We start from the raw sequence: 21,022 nt of genomic DNA on the forward strand, positions 1-21,022 counted from the left end.
GTAAACAGACAATCACATTATCACGTAATGTATCAGTTCATTATTGCTGCATAAGAAGCCACCCCATGCCTGACCACTGGTGGTACAGTGGATAGAGTGTCACCTGGACACTGAGGACCCAGGTTCAAAGCACTGAGGGCACAGGTTTGGCAGATTGAGCCCAAAGGTCACTGGCTTGAAACCCAAGGGGTCACTGGCTCAGCTTGAGGCCCCCAGTCAAGGCATGTATGAGAAAGCAATCAATGAACAACTAAGGTGACACAACTACGAATTGATACTTCTCTTCTCTCTCCCTTCCTGTCTTTCTCTCTCCCTCTCTCTCTCTCTCACACATACACACACACTACAAAAAAAAAATGCACCTGAAAATTCAGTGACTTAAAAAATAACAACCATTTATCGTAATAGCTCAGGAGTCGTGAGGCTTTATTCAGCTGATCTTTGCTGGGCCTGCTCATGCACCTGCGGGTCAGCGGACTGTCCACGGATCGAGGCTAGCCTTGTTGGGGCAGCTAGGGCACTTTGGCTCTGCTGCGTTTGTCTCCTGCCCATCCAGCGATCAGCAGACTAGCCCACGCCAGCGGCAGTCCATGAGAGGCTAGCCTTGTCGGGGCAACCAGGGCACTTTGGCTCTGCTGCGTTTGTCTCCTGCCCCTCCAGCAATCAGCAGACTAGCCCGCGCCAGCGGCAGTCCATGAGAGGCTAGCCTCCCCTCACAAGTCCATTTCAAGTCTTCTTTAGTTACATCTGATTGGCCAAAGCAGGTCACATGGCTGGGCCACCGTGCATGGGCAGGGCAGGGGAAGGGACACTGCAGAGTGATGAGGCTGAGTGGGAGGGTACCAAATGGAGTGACAAATCGGGGCCCTCTTTGGAACCCCACACATGACAGATGCCTGAACAGAAGGGACCTAGTCCATGTGTAAGAAATATATGAGCTTCAATTTCCTTCTTTGCTATTTAGCAGTTTGACAATATTTGGAGGACTTACGGGTTCCAAGTTAGAGACTCCGCATGCGCTCACTCAGGCGTCCATTAGCCAGCAACCACTTCCCTGCAAGGACCCCCACTGCCTTCATCACTGGCCTTTCCCCTCCCCAGGTCTTGTGGCTGCCCTGACCTGGCCGGCCTCACTCCTCAGTGTCGCCAGTGTCATCGACAACCCTTGGGGCGTGTGTCTCCATCGCTCAGCAGAGGTCGGCAAGCACCTGGCCCACATCCTGCTCTCCCGGCAGCAGGTACCTGGGAACAGCTGTGGCTAGGGGCCCAGAGGGGAAATGAGGGGGCTGACCTGGGCACAGACGTCAGCCCTAACGATGCCTACGTGGAGGTCGCCCAGCGGCTTCCAGGGAATGAATGGGTGGTCCTCGCTGCCCCTCCATGTCAAGTCACAAAAGTACCCTAGCATGGGCCTGTGGGAATGATAAATAGACTGTGCATCTCAAGCAGGCTGCGAGGTGAGGACTGAATAACAGAGGCGCCGGCAGGTATGAACGAGGCCAGGTGTTTCTTCCTAGAAGGGTAGAGCTACCCTCTGAGCGTACGTCAGTGGTCAAAATATTGTGTAACGTGGTCCGGATTCCGTCCATGTTCCAGACCAGAAAGTGGAATGAGGGGCATGCCTGGAAGTCACACCTGTTGCTTCCCGTCATGTCGCTGGCCAGGATTTAGCCTGTGGTCGCCCCTGGCTACAGGGACGTTAGAGAAACTCAGTCTGTGGCTGGGGGCCAGGAAAACTCAGAAGCTCTATGCCAAGGACGTGGGTGGGTACATGGGTGTTGGGAGATCAATAGCAGCCCTTGCTACAGGCTCCTGCAGAGTTGGAGCACTATTTAGTGGTTTCCTATGGTCGGAAATGGAGGTGGGGGAGGGAAAGGTGGATACATGTATTAGCGCAAAAACAAGAGAAAGAAATAGACTGGTGGGACCAGTTTGGACCTTTGGAGCTCATGTGCTCCCCCGCTCTCCTTCCAAGCCAAACTTGTACCCAGATACCCCAGACAACCTTTTCTTACGAGTGGGCTTTTCCACAAGTTCTTTAGCCAGAACGTACCTCTTTACGTCTAACTCACTACCTACTCTTACAACATAAGGTCACTATTTCCTGTCCCACCTGCCTATCTAGAAACAGAACAGCTGTCCCTGCGGGTCACTCTTTGCCTCTTTCCCTAGCGCCCCTGGGGTCCCTTCCACCTCCTCAGCCCGCTCCAGCAGGGCCCCAGTTCACTGCAGCCACTTGCCACCAGGTAGACAAGCCCAGCCTCTCAGAGCAGAAGAGACGGCAGCTGGATAGCCGTTTGAGCTGAAAGGGAATTCCCCCAGCCAGAGGCTGCCTGTCAGCCTCGGGGGCAGCCAACTCCAGTGTCAGGTGTGCTTCCACCGAAATGAGGGCCCATTCTCCTGATTGAGAGGGCAGAGCTCGGGGCCAGGAACAGCACAGGCATCACTCATGCCCAAGGCACTGAGGAGCGTGCAAGGGTGGTGTCCCCTCCCAGACACCAGTGTCCTTCCTCCCCCAGGGCCGGCGACCTGTCACTTTGATTGGCTTCAGCCTGGGAGCCAGAGTCATCTACTTCTGCCTGCAAGAGATGGCTCAGGAGAAAGGTGAGTCTGGCTTATTGTCATGGGTGCAAATCCTTCCCAAGGTCATCCCCTCGTCCAGGGGTTCCGGAGCAGACGTCGTGAGCCGCGTGAATGTGGTCTGAGCTGTTCGATACAATAGTTCACAGTTTGAAATAGTTCGAACATGAACAAAATTGTGAAGTCACTTGGAAAATTGTTTATATTTCTGTACGTAAATTAGAGCGGATGTGAGACAGTCCTACAATAATGACATTGGCCTTGGTGTTCCGACGCATGTTCTTGAATGGGAGGAAAGGTGTAGGACAAAAAGTTCAAAATTGAGGTGGTGGCACAGCCAGGTCCCCTCTGAGGACTCTCGGGGAGGACCTGCCCTTCCTCTTCCAGCCGCTGGCAGCCGCTGGAAGCTCCTTGGCATCCCCAGGCTCAGGGATGCATCACTCCAATCTCCGCCCCCTGGCCACATCACCTCCTCTCTGTCTTCTCTTCCGAGGACAGTGTCCTTGGATTTAGGGCCCACCAAATCCAGGATGATCTCATCTCGGGATCCTTAACTAATTATATTTGCATCTATTTAATAATATCTGCAAAGACACCTTTTCCAAATAAGAGCTCATTGACAGCTTCCAGGTGGACATGTCTTTTATTAGGGAGAGGGTGGCACTGTGCAACTGCCACAGACACCTTTGGGAGCATGTCATGCCTGTCAATGGCCCACTTTCTGTGCCAAGGCTGTGGAAAGCTTGAATGTCACTGCTCTGGGCCTCAGTGGGTGAGGTCTCCAGGACAGAATGCCGGGTAGGGACAGACCCGTCAGCAGTGGCTGCCGTAGGAGGGTGTTGGGGGACTGAGGTGCGGGGCTCGGGGCACTGGGAGCGGCCCACTGTTTGTGTGACCCAGACTAACCTCTCTCCTGCTGAAGCCTAGCAGCTGCGGGACCCTGAAGGCGGGAGAAGGGACTGAGACAGGGTCCTTGCCCTGAGAGCAGACGGGCTGGAGTTACAGCCAGCATTCTCACTCGGGGTTCCTTTGAACGCCTCTCTGGGCCTCAGCTTTCCCACTTCCAAAAGTGGGTTAATAATTCCCACCCCACGCCTGCTTTGAGGAGCAAGCGAGGAGCCCCATGTATAGTATTTTTGCAAATTGTCAAACTCTTCCTTGAGCAGACTCAGCTCAAGGACATCAGTTTGCAGCAACTGCTCTTTCAGAGTGCCCACCCACCTAAGGCTACCCCTGACCATGGCCCCGGGCCACTGTCCTTGGTCAGCCCCAGTTTGTGATCTGACTGCTGACCAGTTGCTGGCAAGCCAGAAGGGGTGGGGATGTTGTCATTGACTGGACCTCCTGGGGAAACGTGGTGACTGTCATTTTCGGTGTTGGTGTCACCAGCAGGCACAGGGGAGATCCTGGTGCTTAGAAGCGTGATTCATTCCTGTTCTTTCTTTTTTGCTAAAATGGACTGAGGATTGGAGCTATTTTCTTGGTTGCAAAGGCAAGGTGGATGTGCCCTCCTCGGCATTCACTATGGACAGGCCAAGCCCCCGTGTGGGAGCCCTGCAGGGGACCTCACCATCTCCTCTGTGCCATTTTGAAGGACCCTGAAGTCTCATGTAGCTTTCACAGCCTCCTTTTCATCTGGTTTGTTCACATCAGTAAGCAGTGAGGTGACACCTGTGTTCTGTCTCCAGAAGCTTTGGGTAACCTGGGACCACCATGCAGAATGTCTGGGGAGCCAGGTCCAAGCTGTTTACACCAGAAACACTCAGCCTGGGTTCAGAGGTCAGGTAAAAAACACTGAGGAGGCAGGGCTGCCTCTGGAGCTCCAGTAAAGGTGAGCTTCCATGCCTACTGTGCAGGGCATTGTGCCTTCCCTTCTGTACACATGCGTCCCCCTCCCCAGCGTCGGCAGAGACAGAGCAAGTCAAAAAGGGGTCCCTTAGCTGCCTTTCCTGCTCTACGTGCCACAGATAATCCAGCTGGAACACTATGACCTGCTGGGAGGGACCCCCAAGATACCCACCACATCTCCCCATCCTCAGCGCCTCATCCCCTTTAGTAAATGGCTTTGCTGAGCAGCAGCAGCTCCATTGACCCCTACCACATAATGCCACATCCTGTGTTCCTGCAGCATTGTGCAAATGATGACTACACTGTCACAATCGGGGAAAATAAGGGACAATCTCTCACACAGAACACACTGTTTGCTATAAAAATGTGTGGATGATAGAGAGGCAGAATGGGTGTATCAGTCAGCTATCACTGCCATGATGCCGCATAACAAACCACCTCCAAACTCAGAGGGTTACAACTCCAAATATTTTTATGCCCAGGGTCTATAGGTGGTCTGTGGGTCAGTTGCTCTAGAATAGCCTCTGTTCCCAGCTATAAATTACATAGGCTTGGCCCCGGACAGCAGGCTGGGCTCAACTCTGCTCCACGTGTATTTGTCTCGGTGAGGTTGACCGGGCAGCGGCCACCAGAGCACCCCCTTCTGATCCATCACGAGAGTGCCAGAGCCAAGCTGAACCACAAATGCGCATTTGAGACCTCTGTTCGTGTCTTATTTACTAACATTCTGTATCAGGTATTTATGACTGCAAACAACTTATCAAAACATAGTGGCTTAAAACAGCAATAATTGACTATTTGTCACAATTCTGTAGAACGACTAGGCAGTTCCTCTCCTCGCCTCACTCGTGAGGTTGCAGTCAGAGCTGGAACTCTCCTCACGGGACAAAGCGGGGAATAGATTCCTCTCCTGGGTGGGAGAAGGGGCCAAGAATGTTTGGCAATTTTTTAATCTTTCACATGTTCTGCTTGCCCAAGCAAGCGAGGGCCAAGCCCTCCGTTGGATGGCTGAGCAGTGCACTCCGCCCACAGCGGGGCGGGGCGGGACAGGAAGGGAGTGCATAGTTGCCAGGCAGTAATCCAGAGGCCAACAGCAACCCAGACCCTCACGCTGGCTGGCAGAAAGGAAAGCGTGGGCTCTGCAGTCCGCTGAGACCTGGTTCTGAGTCCTGGCTCTGCTCGGCGGGGCAGCCTGGGTTGGGCAAGGACTCAGCATCCTCAGACATCCATCTCTCCATTTGCAACAAGAGATTAATGTCACCTCTGGGCAGTGGCAAAGGGCAGAGAGTGTGGAGGTCAGGCAGCCAACCCAGTGCTGGGTCCTGCTCAACACATCCTCTGACAACCATCAGGTTGAGGTCCCTGCGGGCCCAGGGGCTGGCTGCAGACTCCCCTTCCTCTCTAAAGCTGCCCCCCACCACGGGGGTGCTCTTGAAAAGCTGTCATTCTCTGTGCTGTCATCATTTTGCTCCTTTCCTAGACATCTTTCCCCCCCAACCCATGCAGCAGACCATCTGCCAGACTCCTCATGACAGAGAGTGACGTGATCTTATTTAAGAGGACTGGTTCTCAGGTTAGAGGAAAAAGGCATATCTCTGGCTGCAATTAGCATAAATTACATGTTAACTTCAGATTATTATTTTTTTTTTTTGTATTTTTCTGAAGTTGGAAACGGGGAGGCAGTTAGACTCCCGCATGCACCCGACCGGGATCCACCCGGCACGCCCACCAGGGGGCGGTGCTCTGCCCACCTGAGGCGTTGCTCTGTTGCAACCCGGGCCATTCTAGCACCTGAGGTAGAGGCCATGGAGCCATCCTCAGCGCCCGGGCCAACTTTGCTCCACTGGAGCCTTGGCTGCGGGAAGGGAAGAGAGAGACAGAGGAAGGAGAGGGGGAAGGGTGGAGAAGCAGATGGGCGCTTCTCCTGTGTGCCCTGACCAGGAATCAAACCCGGGACTCTTGCATGCCAGGCCAACGCTCTACCACTGTGTCAACCGGCCAGGGCAACTTCAGATTGTTAATACAAGCCAAATCTTTGGTTCCCCTACTGATCAAATTGAATGAATTGCCATTTTCCCTTTGGCTATGGTGATAGGAAGTGAGCTCGCCCATCGGCTGCTTCTGGAATGTGAGGCTGGAAACTGGGGGGGGGGGGAGCTCAGGGTGGCAGGCCTGGCTAGTTAGTCAGTGATGTGTCCCTGTACCTTAGCCTTGTGGGGGATGGTTCCCAAAGCAGCTGCCTGCCTGCCTGCCTCTTTCCTGGCCGCCACTCCCTCCCTAGGATCTCCGAGGACCACCAGTAAGAACTGGGGCTTTGGTATTAGGCAGACCTGGATTTGGGTCCTGACTTTGTCACTGACGAGCAGAGGGGCCTTGGGAAGGTTGCTTAATCTCTCTGAGCTTCAGTGTCCTCATCTGAACACTTACCCCAAAAGCTCATCAGGAGACTGAAATGAGATGAATATGAAAGTACCTGCCCCGGTTTGGGCACACTCGGTAAATACTTCTTCCTCTAAACTCCTATCCGAGGACCTGTATGCGCAGGGTACCATGGTGAGCATCATGTCGATAGAGGAGCTTGTCATTTGATGTCCACTTTCCAGCCCCTGTGCTGGCCCCTGTGCGAACTCCAAATCGAGAGGACCTGCCCGTGCGCCACCACGTCCCTGGCGCCCAGTACATTCTGAGTGCTCAGGAAAATGGAGAAACTTGACTTGGGGTGAGGGAATCAAACGTGTGCTGATGCACTCACGAGCCAGGTTCAGATTCTCCATGTGCCAGGCGCATACAAAGCACTTTCGTGCGGGATCACTAGAGGGTACTGGTAGGGGGTATCCCCTCCCCAGCTTTACAGAGGAAAAAGCAGTGGCGGGGGGGGGGGGGTGTAAGCTATGCAAGTCCTGAGTGCCAGAGCCAGGACCCAACCCCAAGGCATCCGGCTCAGAGCACTCACTTCTAACCACGGGCTCTACTTCACAGATGGGCCGCTGGTTGTCTAGGGGAGCTAAAGAGAAGGGCATTCCACAGGGTCGGGTCAGCAGGGGCAAGGCAGGCTTGTCCAGGTGTCCAGGAACAGTAAGTTTAGTGTTTCTGTAGCCTATGGAAGGGGGACCGAGCAATGGTGGAAAAGGTTAGGACAGAGTGTGTGGCACAAGGTCTCAAATGCCTGGCTAAGGAGTCTGACTGGTTAGACAGCTATGGTCCCTGAATGCACAAGTCAATTGGGTGGGTCCTGTGGAGGGAGGTCAGCCTCAGGCAGCCTGTAGTGCACCCACATGTGCACACTCACACACACACACACACACTGAGATACACACTGCCAGCCCCGACCCCAGGGGCCTCCAACGCCCCCACTATTCTCTAGGTCAAGTGCAGACTTCTCAGCAGGATATGCAGGCCCGCTCCTGAGCTGCCCTCTGCACCACCCCCCACCTCACACTGGGCTCCAGCAGACCAAGCTCAGCTTCCAAACCAGCCACGTCTCTCTCTCCATCTTTTCCAAGTTACTCCTACTCACTTTTCAGGTCTTACTTTGTCTGGAAGCTTTTCCTCCAGTAATAATAATACTAGATTCCAGGAATGGGCTATTAATAATAATATATTCCAATAATAATAGTATTATAGCATCATATGTTATAGAACTATAATAACATTATTGTGATAATATATCGTAGCAGTAGTGACGGCCCAACTCTACATTTCCACATGCCGGGCACAGGGCCAAGCTCTTCACGCATATTGTCTGGTAATCCTCCCAACAATTCTATGAGGTTGATACTAGTATCATGCCCATTTTACAGATGGGTAAACTGAAATAACAGAGCTTAGGTAACTTTCCCAAATCATGGGGCTAGCAGGTAGCAGAGCAGGCAGTCTGGCTGGGGACTGTGTGATCTTGACCCCAACGCTAGACCGTCACTTCCATTCTTCCCGACACTGGTCCTGCTGTTACAACCACCTGGTTTCTCATCTGGCCAGCTAGTGATGGTTACCTAGGAGTTCACGTCAGAACTACCTGGGCACTTCTTTTCCCAAAATATACATATGCCAGGGCCCTACACGGAGGGGGTCAGGCACCCCATCTTGGAAACAGCTCCCCTGAGCAATTCTGATGCAAAGCCCTGGTCAGGAACCACAGCACGGGTATGGTGGGGTGGCCGGGCAGGGGACCTGCTTCTCTCTGTATCCTGTCACTGTGTCCGGCGCAGACAGGTGGACGCATGACGGGGAAGAACGATGTCAGGCTCAGCTTTGCATGTCCCCAGCACATGGCACAGGTGCTCATCAGCATTTGAGACAAGGAGAGTCCTTTTTACATTGCCATCATCATAGGTCATCCACATTTTACCTGGAAAACCTCTACATTTTAAAAGAAGAAACAGAGGAAACTCGGATGGGAAACTTTCCAAATAGCAAGAATCTGGCAGGAATCTGACCAGAAGCCCAATGGCTGAAAGTGCAGCCTGTTTTCTCCCCTCCGGTCACCGTCCGAAGAACTCACGGCCAGAAGACTGAGCAGGAGTCTTCATTCCTGACCAGCCCAGCCCCCCCCCACCCCACTCCCTTAATAACATCCCACCCCACCGGTGTCTGGACAGGAGGTGAGAGAAGACTTTGGGTCCCCTTTGCCCTGACCTTGGTCAAGCACATTCTTCTGAAAACGGGTCTGTCTCTCACCTCGCCATGGCCTATTCTAAATGTGAGCAGCTGCTTTTCACATCAATGGAGACGTGGCCCCACTTTCTTTCTGGGACTGAAGGCTCCTCTCATCCACCCTGCTGTCCTTTTCGGCCACTCCAGGGGGTAGGGAGAGCCCTCTGGTGCTAAACCTAAAAGCTGTTTCCATCCCCAGCTTCCCTTGTCTTTCCAGAGAGTGAATAAGGGACCTCCTCATGGCTCAGAGGAAGGGGAAGTTGAAAACAAACACAGTGACCTGCAGAGGGGAGCTGAGAGGTCTGAGTCCCGAGAGCTGGACGCCTGCATGACCCCCCAACTGCCCTTGGGAATAGAGCCTTTCTCACTCACCCTCTTTAAACCACCCTGCAAAGTAAAACGGATAAAAACACGGACATACACATACGTAAATACGGCCACACGCATGCATGTTTACACGTGCACCCTCCAACGTGACCCTCGTTTTCCTGCTGTTCCCCACGTCCCCATTCCAGAAATCCAGCCAGCCTCTGGCCACCAGGGCTTTACAACTTATCATCTGGTCCCCATCTGCTCAACAGAGGGGCCAGGCACAGCTGGAAGAACACAGCAAGATGCAGGTCCCTGTGGTTACTAGGCGACAGGGTCACATGGCTCTTTCCCACCAAGAAGCTACTAGCTTAGGTGCTGCAGGTGGGCAGGCTCTGGAGTTAGGGCATCTGGTTTGAATAGATAATCCACCACCAGGCAAGTCACCCCACCTCCCTGAACCCCAGGTCGCATGTGCAAAACAGTAAATATGTCGATATAGACATTGTTGTGAGGATTAAACACAATAGTGCATATACCTGCCAGCAAATAATAAGACCTCTGTGGTTCTTTTTATGTGTGTGTAACAGAGAGAGAGAGAGAGAGAGAGAGAGAGAGAGAGAGAGAGAAGAAGAAGAAGAAGAAGAAGAAGAAGGAGGAGGAGGAGGAGGAGGAGGAGGAGGAGGACAGATAGGGACAAAGAGGAAGAGAGAGGGATGAGAAGCATCAATTCTTCATGGCAGCACCTTTGTTGTTCAGTGACTGCTTTCTCATATGTGCCTTGACTGGGAGGCTATAGCAGAGCAAGTGACCCCTTGCTCAAGCCAGTGACCATGGCTCATGTATATGATCCCATGCTCAAGCTAGCGACCCTGTGCTCAAACTGGTGAGGTAGCACTCAAGTTGGCAACCTGGGGGGTTTCAAACCTGGGTCCTCTGCATCCCAGTCCAATGCTCTGTGCACTGCACCACCACTTGGTCAGGCGAGCCCAGTGATTCTTATTGAGCATTTATATTATCCTGGGAACTATTTTACGCTTTATAAAAGGGAGCTGGCACTGGTGTTAGAGCACCCCACACACAGATGATGTGAGCCATGGACCGAGTTGAGGGAAGACTGCCCCCTCTCCCGGGATTGGGGTCTGCAGTTCCTGTTCCTTCCTGTCCCTGCAGCCACCTTCATCCTCTTCCCCACCAGCCCCCTCCCAGGTCCTGGCCTCGTGTAACCAATGAGGCATCTTCAAGCCTCCAGCTGGCCCAGATTGTGAATGAATTATTCACCCTTTGCCCCAAGCCTCTGTTTTGCATCTAATTCATCCCAGCCCAGCGGGCTGGTTTCAGGCTGACCTGCTGGTTTAATACCCAGTTAATCTGTACACAGAGGAGACCCTCTCCTAATTGCAGAAAGCCCTCATTATCTGAGTTAGAGGATGTAAAAGAGGAATTACTCTAACTCATTTGAATCCACTAATTGTTTTCCAGATGCCCGTGAGACCTGGTGATGAAATGTAGTAATAAACCCCACCGAGCCTCCTAGCACCCACAGTCCTTCCGCCAGCCTCCCCTCCCCACGCCCTCCTAGCTGCAGCTCCTCCTCCCTTCCCTCTTCCCCAAGAACAGCTGCCTATAGCATTAACCCTCTTCACCACTTCACCTTCCTTTCCAGGTGATGTTTTAAAGATCAGGGGGTTACTGCTTTGGGGAGATGCTACCATTCACAAGGTGCCCCTCACAGCCAGCCTGTACTTCCCTCAAGCTCAGTGTGGTCAGCTTCCTTTCAAATTAGTGTCTAGACCAGAAGCCCTTTGAGAGCAGGGATTGTGGCTGACCAACCTCTATGCCTCCTGTACCTGGAATAAAGCCAACAGTCATACATGCTCTATTCGTGAATTGAACTTAAAAGTTTAATGTTATAAGCATTTGTATTGTATCAGTCAGGATAGGTTAAATTATGCTGCAGGGACAAACATCCCCAAAATCTTAGATGTGTCACCCAACAAAGGTTCATTTCTCACTCATGCTACCTGTCCTTGGTGGGCAGATGGGAGGTTCTGACCCATTGTGGTCACTCAGAGACCCACGCTGACAGAAACTCCCTCTCAACATGTGGTTCCCCAGAAAGAGACCGAGAATGTGGTGACCTGTGTGTGGCTCTTAAAACACTTTTACCTGGAAGGAACACATGTCACTGTCACTCATGTTTCACCAGCCAAAGCAAAGCACAAAACATCCAGGAGTGGCCCATAAATGTATTCCCAGAAGGTGGAGAGGCAGAACGATGTCATGAATAGCACCAGTGATTGTCACAGGCATTTTCTTCTCACACACATTCTGAGGACCTCATGATTCCATTAAAATAACACTACGTAGCAGGCTTCCTTCCCTGAACACGCACTAGAGCTTCACGTTCAGTGAGCAGCCGAAGACCTGAGTTGGAGTCTGGCCTCTGTGATTATTCTCAGCTGAGGTCTCACATTCTCACCGACCTCAGGTTCTTTATCTACGAAACAGGGACCTTCCTTTCTCCCCTAGCTGGCCTCACAGCATGGAGGGTAGAAGTACCACCTCGAGTGGGGCGGACCCTGAGGATGCCTGGGTGAGAGAGCCCCAGTGTCTGGTGGAACCCAGGGGCTTGGCCAAGGGGCCCCCTCACAGACAGAGGCAGAAATGATACCCAGTATGTTACCATGGCGGATCCTAGACAAAGCTGATTTCGGTTGCTGGCAGTTCGCTCTAGTCCCATGATGGTGAACTTTTTTTATAAAAACCATCCACTTAAAAAAAAAAAAAAAAAAAAAAAACCGCCCACTTTTGCAGTGCTGGTCAACCTGGTCCCTCCCGCCCACTAATGGGCGTTCCAGCTTTCATGGTGGGCCAATCGCAGCGCCCACGAAGGATGACTTGCCCACAAATGGTAATGACTATAATAATACTAATAGCAGTAGTAGTAACAGCAGCCGTTTGCAAAGGCCCAGCTTTCTGCCTGGTTTCTGCTCTGGGATTTACAAACACTTTCTTCAACCTTCACAGCAACCCCACTTTTCAGATAAGGGGGATTTAGAGAAAGGTAGAGAAGCTTGCCTAAGAACTAAGATTTTGGTTCCCTTTCTCTGACTCCAGAACTCCTATTTATAGTATTATTTTGGGCCTCTCCTGGTTGGATGTTATCACTCAAAGCAGTATCTCAGATCAGACCTTCCAAACAGAGGACTATTCAAAATCACATTCACTCCAGCTGGCTCAGATTCATTAAGCAACTACTGCGTGCCAAGCGCCACGTTGGGCTGTGGACAGACGGCAGTGGACAAGCCAGCACAGCCCCGACCCTGTGGAGCTCACTGTCCGGTGTATTGAAATACTCTGCCTCCCTGAGACAGGAGGTGGGGTCTTGCAGAATGGCTGTGGAGGTCAGCAGTGACATGTGCCAGTCATCTGAAAAGCACCTGGCACACAGCAGGTGCTCAGTAAAGGGAGCCCGTGCTCTTCTTCCATACCTAGTTGTAGGGCAGCCACCTCCCTGGGGCTGGCATCCTCAACCTGAGTGTCCTGTCCTTAGGTGGGGGCCACTATCTCCCCGCCACTTCCAGCCCATAAGTACTTGGCTTAGGAAACAGAAGAAGTCCCAAGAAGCCAGCCCCGCAGGATGTGGTCAGATGCTCAGCAGGGCTGCCAGGCCGGCTCTGCCCCTCCCATGCCTCCAGGCAGGTGGTCTGGGTGTGCAGAGGCACAGCGGGGGGCCGGGCCATGCTCCGCCATGCGTCACCCTCAAGATGTGCGAGGCATGCGCAAAGCCTTCTCCATCTGTTCCTCGGGTTCTCAGAGCAGCCTTGCCACATAATCAGATGCGCCCAGGCTGAGTGGAAGGACTGACTTCCAGTGGGAATCCCCTGTCTTCCGGAGGAGTATTTGAATGCTTGATGTGGCTGAGGAATCTTTTCTTTGGACAGAAACGGACCCAGTCAACTGAGGTTTACTGAGACCCCTCTCACCTATTTTCATGATTGATTCACTCTCTCCTCGTCATCTCGCCAGCTAACAATTATTGAGCACTTACTACTTTACATGCCTTAGTTGATTTCATCTTCTCAATAATCCTATGAGATTTTAACCAGCCCCATTTTCCAGATGAGGAAACTGAGGCTTACAGAGGTGTAATAACTAGGCCATGACAGGACTAGTCATGGTGAAGCTGGAATTTGGATCCACAATGGCTGACGCGGGCTCTTATTAGTGACTTGATCTCTAATCCTTGGAGCAGCTATGGCCAGGGTAATTGTCTCCACTTTGCACCTGAGGCTCAGTGTGAGGCTAAGCAATGTACCAGGTGGGTCCGTGGGATATTTTGGATGCAAGTCCTGAGATTTCCATCAACTGTCCTTCTTACAGCCACACCCGGAGCTCCTCTCTGCCCCACAAGGAAAACTGGGACTTCAGGGCAGCTCCTGTCTGCCCGGGTTCAGGCACCCCACACCTTTCTGCCTGTTCTCACCGTCCAGAAGACTCTCCCTTCTTCCCGACCCACAGCCGGAAGCCAGCTCAGACGCACCTTTCAACCTATGGCTCGAAAATTCCCGACTCCACCTTTGACAAAAGAAGACTCAGATCCACAAGCATTTTGAAAAGAAAAGTAGTTTCTTGCAAAAATGTATAAACTGGTTAGGCTTCAAAAGGCCTGGCTTGCCAAATTACATACACACAGACACACACACAGATACACACACGCGTGCGTGCGCGCCTGATTATCAAGGTCATTGCATTTTTGTCAGTCTGTTCTTAATGGAAAAGCAGCCATTTCTCCCAACGCTCATGAAGCCATGCAGGGCACACAGTAGCTTCAGACATCAGCCTCCCAAACACCCGGGGACAGAGTTGTTCTCATTAGGGAGTCAGCAGCTCGTGGGAAATGCCGGGTCACTTTGGGAACTAGAAGCAGACAAGGTGACCCTGTTACTTTGACTTTGCCCAGAGGGTAAATTGTGGGGTTGGGGTTGGTGTTGACCATTGGGATGGAGTGTCTGTGCTTATGCCCATGACAGCCGTTTTATTAACTTTGACCCTCACAATGTCCTCAGGCCGGTATTATTGTTCACCCTGTGTTACAGAGGTGGAGCCAAGGGGACTGAGGCTCTGAGCCGGAGGGGTTTACCCAAAGTCAGAGCAGAGACTCCCGCCCAGCACCTGACCCCTAAGTCTGGGTCATTGTGCTGCAGCCAGCCACCTCCTGCGCCCTCCCTCACCCTTGACCCTGCCGTCTGTTTCAGCCAGTGCCGCCCTGTGTTAGGGGCACCTGCTTACCTCCCAGAGGGCGCTCAGCTCCAGGACAAGCACTATCTTTTTAGATCCCCTCTGGCTCAGGCCCTGGCACATGGGAGACAACACACCATACATGTTAATAGTTGACCCATTAACGAGGGGCATGAGAGCAGCCAGGAAGGTCACCGAGGGTGCTGCCCACAGAGGATAATGCCCGAGGCCTCCGGGTTGTGAAAGACTTGCATAACCTCAGCAGAGTAGAACCCACAGCCCCCAGACCGGGGCCAGCTGGGTGACCTATTGCCCAAACCACCTAGTGACCCCGAGCACTTGGGCCACTCCACTTCTGGACTGCCCAGCAGACATGGTCAGCCAGCACACGCACACCCCGTACAATGATCCTGCCCACTCCAAACCAAGACAAAAGCGCACCTGTCATCTGTTAGAGCAGGAAATGAATGTAGCCAGAATTCCCAGTGATGAACAGTCCACTTCTGACAACAGTCCATCTGCCAGCCCCGGGATGAATTTGCTTTGGGACTGACTAACCCTCTTACCAAGTATATTTCTAGTCCCAGCAGGTGGCGAGGGCAGGGGTGGTAGTGCCTGATGCCAGGAAGAGCCACTATCCAAGTACTCACAGAGAGACTCTGGGCCCCTGGGTCACGGCGGATGGCCCATTTTTCTATGTATTGGCTCTACAAAGGTTTCAAAAATTAAGTGGTTGTAAAGTGAGCTCAATTCCAAGTGGCACGCAGTAGCTGGCTCAGCCAGGAAAGGGCCACACGAACCAAGAAATCAGTTCTGCTTCAGCTTACTGATGCATTTACTCTCCTTTCACTCCCAAAGTATCCGGAGGGACATTAATTAGAGGCATCACGTATTGTCCACGCAGTTGGGAGAGGTTTCGCGAGATGAGCCAGCTCGCCTGTCGGTGTGTTCATTCAGCAAATGAAAGGCTGCAGGGCTGCTGAGCCCTGGGCACTGGAGCCCATCAGTTCAGTCCGTCCCGGTTCCCCCGTCCCCTCTTCATCTGTAAGCTGCCTCCACGTCATCCCTTTTCCCCGCGTCTTCACGGTGCAAGGGGCCGCAGCAACCAGTCGAGAAGGGTACGTTGCAAGAAGAAACCTGGACCCAGAGTCCAGTGTCCAAGTCCAGGCTCTGCTAGTTACTGTCTAGGGACTCCTAGGCAAGTCACTTCGCCTCTGAGCTTCAGGCTAGTAGTAAAAGGGAGTGCTGGTGCCTCCTGGGAGTGATCTGGGACTTAATCACTACCATTGATTGAACACTGACCGCATGCCAGGCACTATGGCTAAACTAAGCATTTTGCATGTGTTTTTTTTTCCTTTAATGTACAAAGAACCTGAGATGTAGGTATGGATATTCCTAGTTTACCAGTGAAGAGGTTGAGAGTGGGAGTAGTGTCCATTTCCTTCTCTGCTGTGTCACCAGCACTGGTATGCGACTTGGCACAAAGATGTGTATATGGTAGACCACACAGCTGGCTTTGCCACGTAGTGGAAGTGACAGCACAGCGCCAGCACACAGTAGGCCCTCAGTACCTGAGGGCTCCTTTCTTCCCCTCTCCATTACTTCCTGCAGGTGGCTTTAGCCAAGGCAGTGGCTCTCAGCATCTGAGCTCGCGACACACAGTACCGTCTTTAGACAACTGATGCTCCCAGGGGAGGAATGAGTTAGCAGAATTTAGATTTCATTTGCTGCTTTCTCCTAAACTAATGGGGTCTTCACGAGAAGCTTGGCCAGGGATTATGCCAACTCCCTTTGAAGGCATTTGCTTCCTCCTAGGGATGCAGACGATCTTGGTGTTGGCCAGGGAGGTCACTGGCACCCTGACGGAGCCCTGAGGGCTGCAGTACCGGGCGCTCAGCATGCCCCCAGGTCTGGTCCTAGGCTTTTCAGAAGCACAATTTTATCCGTTTTGTACCCAGAGCTGATCAGAGCCCCACTAAGCTGACTCACAAGAGATATAGTGTTGGAAACTGAATGCTGACTCTTTTAGCATTCAGAGTGGCACCCACAAATGCCACTCAGCAGATGGAGCAGACACCTGTGCTCCTGGCCCCCGTTCCTGGGGAAATAGTACGTACTGAAGTGTCTGTGGCGAGCCCAGGGATAGGGAGGGAATGGTCTCTATGACCATTCTTTTCCTGATGACCATCTAGTCTCACGGGCAGTTCCTGGGGGTGGGAGGACTGGGGGGAGTTCCAAACAAGGGAAGAAAACACCCCAACTCTCGTTCATCTACATATTAATGAACCATCTCAGTACACGGCATTCTGTAATGGAAACTGTGGGGTTTCTTTCCCTTGTATCTAGGATGTCCGTGATTATCGCGCCTGCTTAGCCAGTGTCGTCAAAACTATTACCTTTCAGAAAATCGCCAGGCCTGTTGTGCGGAACCGAAGATATAAACGTTCCTGCCTGTGGGTCAGCGCATACCCTACACGTTTCTGTTTTAATGACAGGGCCTCCGTTTGGGGGCCCCTGTCCCTGCCACCCTGAAACAGGATGTCCCATGTGAACTGTGACCTTTTAGGTCTCTAGTATATTCTTCATTATTCTTTATTTCCTCGTCTTTTTGTTTGCTGGTTTATTCACACCTCCATTTATTTATGTATTTGCACAAAGCCCCCATCCCCTTCCTCAAAGGATCGGCAGGACTTCTCGGGAAATACAGCCACAAAAACAACAATGTATGAACAGATACAAGACATCAGGACCCGGAAAAGCAAAAATCTGAATTTGTTAAGAGGCCCAAACGCAGGGGAGTAGGGCCTGGATCTGAATTCCAGCTTTGCCACTGACCAGCTGAACAGACAGGCATCTGTCCTTAATCCCTAGGCCTCAGTCTCCTGACCTGTGAAATGTATTAATACTTTCTTCAGAGGATGATCAAAAGAATTAAGTGTGATAATATATGTAAGCACTTAGCAGCATGCCTGGCAAGTCGTGGGCATTCGGGCACCACTGTTTTTCGTCACTCTTACGGTTATTATATATTTATATAGTTTCTCCTTTGATGGCCCAGTTGCTGTATTGAGCTGTGAACTTAGCTAGTAGCTTCCGAGCAGTCAAAGCAGAAACGAGAGGCGCTGGCTGCCTGTTTCTCATTTCCAGGACAGCACGTGGCGGTGCCCACTGCCAGGGCAACAAGGCCTTCCGTTTCATCCTGACTTACTCTGTCTGAGAGCCCCACCCTCTTTTAGGAGCTGAGCGCTCAGAGTCAGGCTTAATTAGCCATCAAAGCCTCAGACGTCTCTGCCGTTGGCAGCTAGAAAGGTATTTCAGACCTGGAACCAGGAGAAGAACGTCCTGATTGGGAATAATCAGAAGCTGCAAAAATTGTTAAGAAGCTTGTAGCGGGGGCTCCTTTAGAAACTGAGCTTAGAGATCGTGGTCTCTTCGGCTTTGGGTACTTGGTTCCAAGCACTTGGGTGCTTAGAAAACTATTAATTAGGCGACAGGTCCCAAGTTGGGTTTTCATGTGGGTGATTTTACATTTTGTACTTTAGCAGCTGCTAGAGACTGAGGCTTCATGGGATTTGTTGAACCTGGATCACAGGCTCAGAGGGCAGTGGGAAGCAGTTGGTCCATCCTGCCCCAGTCCCATGCGGAAGTTGGACGGAGACAGCTAGCTGCTCATCTCCAAAATTAAGAAACCCTATTCCAATAGCGGGGAGTGGGAAAGGAAGCTGGTGTTTATTAAGAACCTACTATGTGCCAGGTGAGAGCAGAATCCATCTTCCCAGGCACCTTGGAACATGTGGGCCTTGTTATACCAGGAAACAGGTGTTGTCTTTCCCATTTTTACAGATGGAGGACTGGAAGCCCAGGGAGGTTAGGGGACTTGTCCAAGGGCCTTTGTCACAAGAGCCTAGACATTAAGCGGTTCAGAGGGAGTTTTTCCTCCAGATGGTAGGGAAGGCTTCCAGGAGGAGGTGGTAGGCTTTGAAGAACAGGTAATCTTTAAGAGGCTATGAGGGAGGCAGGAGGCCTTAGAGCCCGGGACTGATTAGAGCAGAGATCCAGAGATAGGAAGGTAAGCGGTCCGGGAAGACAGGCCACCTGAGCCAAGGTTTCTGCTGGGAAGTTGGGAGAAGCAGGTGTGGAGGAATGAACAGGGTTCAGAACGCAGGGGCCTGACCTGTCGGCAGGAGGAGAAGCAGAAACATGCACGCAGGCTCTGACTTGAGTCTTCAGTTTTAACTTTCACTTGATGTATTTATTTATCCCTTATCAGCAGACTTCTGCTGAGGACCCACCATGTGCCAGGGCCGGTGCAGGGCACGGAGGGGACAGGGGTCAGCCAGACTCCATCCATCCCCACTTGGGGATGACCTCCAGCCGTGCCCACCTGTGGCTGCACGTACCCACCGGGGCCCTTTTCCCTCACGCTCCACTTCCCCGAGGCCGGGGTCTCCAGCCCCCAGTTCGGCCCCACCTTGGATCCCCAATAACAAGGTTTGTTGAACTGCACCAAGAGGAGCCAGCTGACTGAAAGCCTTTCGTGTCCGTCCCTTCAGGCGTAGTGTCTCATTTACCGTCACAGCCTGCCAGGGGGCGAGGGACACGTGTCCCTGGTTCTCAAGGGAACAGGCTCAGAGATCTCAGGGGATTTGCTCACCGTCACACAGCTTGTACGCCACAGAGCTGAGAGTGGGCCCCAGGCCTGTCTGACTCCCACACCGGGGGTCTCCACCCTGCCTCATGGGGACCCTTTAATTTTATAGCTGAGTAGTTACCCAGCTTGCCCAGGCTGCTGCACGCCTAATTAAAGGCCGGGCCAGCCAGATCCAGAGTCTCAGTCTCCCGGCTCAGCTCAGAGACCCCCGGGAGCAGCAGGTGCCGTGGGGTGTGGCCAGCCCATCCCTTGGCGGGGTGCTCTCCCCCAGGTGCCGTGGGGTGTGGCCAGCCCATCCCTTGGCGGGGTGCTCTCCCCCTCTCTAACTGGAATGGCATTCCAGGAAGCTGCCGCGTTGGCCGGAGACGCCTAGCGCTTTTGTGGTCGCCACAGCGCCACCTTGTGGTGACTTTCAGTGGGGCACACACTTCACAGAGGAAGGGGCTCCCCCAAGCCTAACACTAGGTGGTTTCCAACTGGTGCTGGCTGGGGTGAGTCTACTGGCTGCCTTCCATTGAGGGCTTGTGCAAAACTAAGCAGCTGGTCCTGCTTCCTGAGAGATTTCTGTGCCACCCACTTACATCCTTCTGGCCTACAGTTATTAGGCACCAAAAGTACAGAGGGGAAGGAACTAATCTCTATCAAGTACCTCCTATGACGGGTGTTTCTAGACATCATTCCATGGAAGCTTCCTGATAGCCCTAGAGGTGAGGGATTCTTGGGCCATTTTGCAGAAGTGGAAGTGGACAGGTGCGCTCTGAGCCCAGGTCCCACTGGCCGAGCAGCACAGGGCTGGCATCGGACGCTTACGTGTTATCAGAGCAAACACTCTGCCCATCTGAGTGTGACCGGCTTTCGGGCGGCAGCTGCCACAGATGTGCTGTTGTATTAACGACCTTTATCTGCTAGATGAAAATCAGAAAAGATCTAACAAAAACCAATTCTTGTAAAAAAAAAAAAAAAAAAGAAGGACAAAGAAATAAAAATTGGATCCCATTAGTGACAATCCACCTTGTTCTGAAATGACCAAAACAAAAAAACAGGATCACGTGGCTTCTTTTTTTTGTTAAGGTGGAAGGGAACTCATATGAGGTTGTTTGTGAGAATTTTACAGCATCCCAGGAGTCCCTGGGAGGCCCCTGTCATGTGGCAGCCCCAGGAGGCAGGAGAAAAATTAATGACGTGTCATCAATTACCCTACCGGGGACCTGGCCTCAGGACCAGGGAGGTGCACGGACACACATGTACACTCAGGGGGACGTCCAAAGACACAGGCTGCTCCAGTCACTCAAGGAGATGGTGTAGCAACCACAGACACTTCCTACTGCCACCAGCTTCATCAGTGCTCTCCGTTCTGACTGTTCTGACCAGCAGTAGCTGTGCCATCTGTTTCAGAAATGCAATGAACAGTTGTAAAGCTTAGGAGGGGGTAAGAGGAAACAACCGTAGGGAAGTCTTATTTTTGTACCTCGATCCAGCCAAGTTAAGTAAGTTCCCAATTGAAAGATGACCCCCTTTTTAAAATAGCCATACTGTCAGAAAGCAAGTCTGACACTACCGTCCAGAGAGCACCAGAAGTTAACTGGACTCAGGCCTGCTAAACTGTAACCCATACTGTGAACACCAGGAAGGCGTAGCCATTAGCAGGATGGTGGTAACCACTGAGAATTTCAGCCAGGTTTCCCAGGCACAGTCATGCTCACGTGGCTTCATGGTTTCTGTTTGCCATGGGCGTAC

The 21,022-nt window shown here is 52.2% G+C and overlaps 1 protein-coding gene across 3 annotated transcripts in view; it reads left to right on the forward strand.

Moving 5' to 3' along the window:
• Positions 1-21,022, forward strand: part of TMCO4 (transmembrane and coiled-coil domains 4) — an 81,138-nt gene that overhangs the window by 40,228 nt on the left and 19,888 nt on the right. Inside the window, exons 10-12 of one of the 3 annotated variants that reach the window (XM_066270259.1) lie at positions 1,102-1,238; positions 2,520-2,604; positions 13,777-17,437. In XM_066270259.1, coding sequence (XP_066126356.1) covers positions 1,102-1,238; positions 2,520-2,604; positions 13,777-14,009 — 455 coding nt within the window. In that variant the 3' untranslated portion in view covers positions 14,010-17,437. Of the gene's footprint in view, positions 1-1,101; positions 1,239-2,519; positions 2,605-8,760; positions 8,886-13,776; positions 17,438-21,022 lie in introns of those variants that run through there. The other 2 variants (XM_066270260.1, XM_066270258.1) reach the window with 2 other exon arrangements.

The sequence above is a fragment of the Saccopteryx bilineata genome, chromosome 3 (assembly GCF_036850765.1).
Source record: "Saccopteryx bilineata isolate mSacBil1 chromosome 3, mSacBil1_pri_phased_curated, whole genome shotgun sequence".
In the NCBI taxonomy this organism is placed as follows: domain Eukaryota; kingdom Metazoa; phylum Chordata; class Mammalia; order Chiroptera; family Emballonuridae; genus Saccopteryx; species Saccopteryx bilineata.